A 6,519-nucleotide genomic window follows, 5' to 3' on the forward strand; every position below is an offset into this window, starting at 1 on the left:
AAAGGAATAGGAAGGGATTTAACTAGTTCACGATAATAATAATAATACTGGTATTTGTTAAGCACGTACTATGCGGTAAGCCCTGTACTAAGTGCCGGGGTAGAGACAAGTTAATCGGGCCCCTCGTGGACCTCACAGTCTAAACAGGAGGGAGAAGAGGTACCGAATCCCCACTGTGCAAATGGGGGAACCGAGGCCCAGAGAAGTGAAGCGACTTGCCCAAGGTCACACAGCAGGTAGATGATAGAGCGGGGATTAAAAGCCATTCTCATTCCCGGGTCTGAGCTCGCGACTTGCCCAAGGTCACACAGCGGGTAAATGATAGAGCGGGGATTAAAAGCCATTCTCATTCCCGGGTCTGAGCTCTTTCCTCTAGGCTGTGCTGCTTCTTAAATGACGGGGAGTTATGTGACTACAGTCCTTGCAGATATTTGCTAATGGAACAGACACCTAGGAGTCGGGAATGGTTTCTGTGCAGGCAGGTGAACTGAGGGAGATGAACAGCGTGACTAGTTCGCAGCTAGCCTAGCGCTTAATTCGGTGCTTGGTACATAGGTAGAACTTAACCAATACCACAAAACCCCCCAAAATCTGAGATTTCCCTCCAACCCAAAGATTTCCTCCTCCTCTGCGCACTTTTCTCTGGATGATTATTCTCGTCCCTAATTGCATCTACTTCTCTTTTCTAAATGTCCTTGGGCGGTCCGTGTCAATTCCCAGAAAATGACCAACGTCACCCTGAAGACAGAATTCCTGCCGCTGGGATTCTCGGAGGTCCGGGAGCTGCGGCCGGTCCAGGCCGCGCCGTTCCTCCCGGTCTACCCGGCGGCCCCGACGGGGAACCTCCTCGTCGTCGCCGTCACCGCCCTCGACCGCCGCCTCCGCGCCCCCGTGTACTTCTTCCTCGGGAACCCGTCCGTCCTCGACCTCTGCCTCGTCTCCGTCATCGTCCCCAAGTCCGTCCACGACTCCCTGACCGACAATAACTCCATCTCTTTCCTAGGCTGCATCGTTCAGCTCTTTCTGTGGATCTTGTTTGCGGGTTCTGAGTATTTCATCCTCACGGCCATGTCCTACGACCGCTACGCCGCCGTCTGCCTCCCCCTGAGCTACGGGGTCGTCATGGACCGAGCGGCCTGCGGGAAGATGGCCGCCGCCTCCTGGCTCGGCGGAGGACTGATCGGGGTCTTGTTTTCAGCTTCGACCTTCTCCCTGTCCTTCTGCGGGACCAACGTCGTCCCCCAGTTTTTCTGTGACGTCCCCGCTCCGCTGAAGATCACCTGCTCCGAGGACCACGTCGCCACGGACGTGAGCATGGCCACAGGGGTAGCCTTAGCCGTCGTCTGCTTCGTGCTCATCGTCGTCTCCTACGTCCACATCTTCTGGGCCGTGCTGAGGATGCCGGCCGCCGAGGGCCGGGCCGGAGCCTTCTCCACCTGCCTGCCCCGCCTCGTCGTCGTCATTGCTTTTTTCTCTATGGGGACTTTTGCCTACCTCAAACCGCCCTCGGACTCCCCCTCGACGCCGGACCCGCTGGCGTCCGCGTTCTACACCGTGGTGCCCCCCGCCCTCAACCCCCTCATCTACAGCCTGAGGAATAAAGATGTGAAATCTGCCCTGGGGAGGATCCTAAAGGGTACACTCTCCCGACTCCCTCTCTGGCGTAAAATATCTCTGCCTCCATGCCAATGATCCCGGCTGTTGTCAGGGGGATCGTTCACGGATCGGTCCGGATTTACAGCCGTCCTCCGGGTCTAAAGACAGAGTCCCGACAGGGAAGGTTTTCCGACGGGTGCTGCTCTGGCTGAGAAGGCCCTTTTCGGGATCGAGAGACCTTTCCTTGATCCCTGTTAGATCTGCACGGGAGAAATGCTAGGTAGCCCTGTAGACTGTAAGCGTCACGTGGGCAGGGAGCACGTCTACCGACTCTGTTGCATTGGACTCTCCCAAGCACTTAGTACAGAGCTCTACACACAGTGAGCACTCAGGAAATACCATTGATTGATCGATTGTTTTGCACAGTGCTCCACCCAGAGTAAGTGCTCAATAAATAGCACCGATAGATTGTCTGATTAATATCCGTATTCTCTTGTAGATCGTGAGCTCACTGTGGGCAGGGAACGTATCTGCCAACTCAGTTACGCTGTACTCTCCCAAAGGCCCAGGGCGGTGCTCTGTACATGGAAAGTGCTCAATCAATACCGATGATTGAGTGATCGATTGATTAATGTCTCTATCCCCCCAGCCTGTAAGCTCAGTGAGGACAGAAAACCTGTCTACCAGCTCCGTATTACTGTACAATCCCAAACAGTACAGTGCTCTGCACACAGTGATCGCTCAATAAAGACCATGGATGGATTGACTGAGTGTCTGCTGAGCTAGGGTGAAGCGGGGGCAGAGAAAGGGGGTGCAGAAGAGGGTACCAAGACCCAAGAGACGCGGTTGCCGTTTCCCCAGTTCCTGGAAGTCTGTCCCAAGAAACTCACGACAGTCCAGACGGTCACCCCTCATCCCGATGTATGCTTTCACACTCCCCGTTTTGACCTGTATATGGAATACCGATTGTATATTCGGTTAGTGACGAATCTACTTCATCCTGGCACCGGTACCCCTCCTGGTAAAATCCTTACGTTCTCTGATGAGAATCACCGGCGTCTACGCTCTTCACCAAACTGTGAATTCCCCGAGGCCAGAAAGTGCGTGTCTTCCCTTTTTTGGAATTTGTTATGTGCTCAGTACGTGCCAGACATTGTACCAAGATACGAGATAATCGGTCAGTCGGTCAGTTGTATTTATTGAGTGCTTATCGTGTGCAGAGCACTGTACTCTCTACTTAGGAGAGTACAATAATGCAACACAATAATACAATATAAAAGACGCATTCTCCGTCCACCACGAGCTTACAGGCTAGAGGGGGAGAGAGACGTTAATGTAAATAAATAAGGGATATGGGGATGAAGCGGGCTGAACGAAGGGAGGAAATCAGGGTGACCAGAAGGGAGTGGGAGGAAAGGAAATCACGGCTCATTCGGGGAAGACGTCTCGGAGGAGATGTGCCTTAAATAGGACTTTGAAGGTGGGGAGAGCGATCGTCCGTCGGATGTGAAGAGGGCGGGCACTCTGGGGCAGAGACAGGATGTGGGTGATGGGTCGGCGGTGAGGTGGACTAAATCGAGGTACAGTGAGCAGGTTGGCACTAGACTAGAGGTTGGCAGGGTTGCAGTAGAAGAGCAGTGAGGTGAGGAAAGAGGGGGCGAGCGGATCGAGGGCTTTAAAGCCAGCGGTAAGGAGTTTCTGCTTGATGTGGAGGTGGATGGGAAGCCCCTGAGGCTCCTGAGGAGTGGGGAAACCCGGCCCGAACGTTTTTATAGTAAAATGTTCCGGGCGGCAGAGTGAAGTATGGGCTGGAGTGGGGAGAGACAGGAGGCTGGGAGGTCAGCGAGGAGGCTGATGCAGTAGGCAAGGTGGGGCAGGATAAGTGACCGGATGAACGCGGTAGCCGTTCGGATGGAGAGGGAAGGAAATGGTTTTATGTACTTCAGTGTTTAAGTACTAAGTCAATCAAACTGAAGCACAACAGAAGGGCAAGATATATTCTTTGCGACCAAGGAGCTTACACTTTACGTGAGTGTCACGGGTGCTCGTGAACGGCCGGCTTCTAAAATGACAGGTGGGAAAATTGAATTTAATTGGGAAATCCTCCCGGATGGGGTGGGCTTCCAAGAGGGATTTGAAAATGGGGAGAAGTGAGGCTTGGCAGGTTTGATGGAGGGAGGGAGCTCCAGGCAGGAGGAAGGGTACGATCCAAGGTGGTGGTCAGGGAAGTTCGGAACAAGACGTGGTAAGAAGGTTTGGGGGGATTGGAGAGGGTGAGCTGAGGTGTAGTGGGAGAAGGGAACGGTTAGGTGAGAGAGAGAGAGAGAGCTGATTTTGGATGGTCCACGGTCTTGGCCTGATGTATCTCCAGTCCCCAGAGTTGAAACAGAGACCAGTTATTCAACACGGCGAAGGAATGATGATGAGTCCATTGAAGTTGTTCTAGGAAGGAGTCCCAGAGTGGGAACAACGTGGGGCTTGGCGATTATTTAGGTTGTGGGGGCCGGGACCGCAGAGACCCCACCATCCCGGCCTTCCGAGAATCCCGGGTGGTCAGGTGCCTCAGCAGAGCTCCGGGCCCGTCCTCCCGCGAGGAATCCCCAGGAAATAACCCGGCCGTCGTCTGGGGGACGGCGCAGTCAGCCGGAGAGCCGAGAGGCGGAGGGAGGATCCCGACAGCTCCCACCCCCTACCCAGACCTTCCTGTCACCCCCAACCGGCCTCCAGGACCGAGGAGATGGAGTGAGCCTCTCTCTCAGGAGAGGTCAGCGCTGCCCAGCTCAAGACAGAACGCGGTGACTCCAGAGAGGAGCAGGAGAAGGTGAGGGGCAGGGAAGGGAAACTTCAACGAAAGCCCGGGAAATAAGAAGCAGTTTCCTCTTCTTTCATCATAATAACTGTGGTATTTTCTAATCTCTTACTACGTGCCAGGCACCGTACTCAGCCCTGGAGTAGGTACGATATAATCAGGTTGGACAGAGTCCCCCGGCCCACACGGGGCTCAGTTTGAATCCCTATTTTGCGGACGAGGAAACCGAGGCCCGGAGAAGAGGAAGTGACTTGCCTCAAGTCACACAGCAGGTAAGCGGCAGAGCCAGGATTAAGTCCCAGTCCAGAAGCAGCGTGGCTCAGTGGAAAGAGCATTGGCTTTGGAGTCAGGGCTCACGAGTTCGAATCCCAGCTCTGCCACTTGTCGGCTGTGTGACCGTGGGCAAGTCACTTCACTTCTCTGGGCCTCAGCTCCCTCATCTGTAAAATGGGGATTAAGACTGTGAGCCCCAGGTGGGACAACCCGATTCCCCTGTGTCTACCCCGGCGCTTAGAACAGTGCTCGGCACATAGTAAGCGCTTAACAAATACCAACGTTATTATTATTATTCTGCTCTTTCCACCAGGCAGTGCTGCTTTTCAAATTATGTGGAATTATGTCATCACAATCCTTGCGGTTGTTTGTCCGCATCACCTCCACTCGCTCCCTTTGCTCTTCCCCCCGCCCCGCCCCACAGCACTTCGGAATACATATATATATATATATATATCTATAATTCTGTTTATTTGTATTGATGCCTGTTTACTTGTTTCGGTTTCTGTCTCCCCCGCTGTCGACCGTGAGCCCGTAGTGGGCAGAGATTGTCTCTCTTTATTGCTGAATTGGTCACGCCAAGCATTTACTCTGCACACAGTAAGTGGTCAATAAATACGACTGAACGAATGAATACCTCACCTCGCAACTCTCCTACCTCAACCCAGCTCTCCCACTTCACTCCTCCAAGGCCAACCTTCTCACCGTACCTCGATATCATCTCTCTCGCCGCCAAACTCCCGCCTACATCCCGCCTCTGGCCTGGAACACCCTGCCTCTTCATATGAGACAGATAATCGCTCTTCCCATCTTCAAAGCCTTATCGTCGGCCCGTCTCCTCCAAGAAGCCTTCCCTGACCAAGTCCTCCTTTCCTCCTCTACGTCGCCCTGGCCTGCTCCCTTCATTTATCCCCCCGCTCCCTTCATTTATAGGTATAGAGCTGTAATTTATTTATTTATTTGCTAATAGTAATGGCTGTCTCGCCCTCTAGACCGTGCGCTTGTTGTGGGCAGGGAACACGTCTGTTTGTTGTTGTATTGCACTCTCCCAAGTGCCTAATACAGAGCTTTGCACATAGTAAGCACTCAAAAAATACAACTGAATGAATGAATGAATGAATGATGAGCTTCTATCTACTCCAGTTCTTAGGTCAGCGTCTGGCACATGGTGATAATAGTAATAATTATGATATTTGTTGGAAAGAGCACGGGCTTTGGGGTCAGGGCTCATGAGTTCGAATCCCAGCTCTGCCACTTGTCGGCTGTGTGACCGTGGGCAAGTCACTTCACTTCTCGTTGCCTCAGTTCCCTCATCTGTAAAATGGGGATGAAGACTGTGAGCCCCACGTGGGACAACCTGATTCCCCTGTGTCTACCCCAGCGCTTAGAACAGTGCTCGGCACATAGTAAGCGCTTAACAAATATTTGTTAAGCGCTTACTATGTGCCAGGCGCTGTACTAAGCGCTGGGGTGGATACAAGCAAATTAGGGTGGATACGGTCCCTTGTCCCGCATGGGGCTCACGGTCTCAATCCCCATTTTACAGACGAGGAAAGTGAGGCCTAGAGAAATTGAGTGAGTTGTCCCGCGTCGCACAGTACACAGACCGGCAGAGTGGGGATTAGAACCCATGACCTGGTGACTCCCAGGCCCGTGATCCATCTACTACGCCACGTAAGTGCTGAAAGAATAGCGGAGAACCGAACCGAAAGCCTAAGATTCCGTCCAACCGGAAGATTTTTCTCCTCTCTGTGCGCCTTTCTCTAGATCATTCTCATCCCTACTTGAAACTACTTCTCTTCTCTAATTGTCTTTAGGCAGTCATCGTCAAGCCCCTCAAA

The 6,519-nt window shown here is 53.0% G+C and overlaps 1 protein-coding gene across 1 annotated transcript; it reads left to right on the forward strand.

Annotated features, from left to right (window-relative positions):
* Positions 1 to 221: 221 nt before the first annotated feature.
* LOC120638116 (olfactory receptor 14A16-like) lies at positions 222 to 1,917 on the forward strand. The gene has a single exon (XM_039910639.1). The coding sequence runs from the start codon at positions 724 to 726 to the stop codon at positions 1,690 to 1,692; it is 969 nt and encodes a 322-aa protein (XP_039766573.1). The 5' UTR covers positions 222 to 723; the 3' UTR covers positions 1,693 to 1,917.
* The last annotated feature ends 4,602 nt before the right edge of the window (positions 1,918 to 6,519 follow it).

Source organism: Ornithorhynchus anatinus, chromosome X3 (assembly GCF_004115215.2).
Source record: "Ornithorhynchus anatinus isolate Pmale09 chromosome X3, mOrnAna1.pri.v4, whole genome shotgun sequence".
In the NCBI taxonomy this organism is placed as follows: domain Eukaryota; kingdom Metazoa; phylum Chordata; class Mammalia; order Monotremata; family Ornithorhynchidae; genus Ornithorhynchus; species Ornithorhynchus anatinus.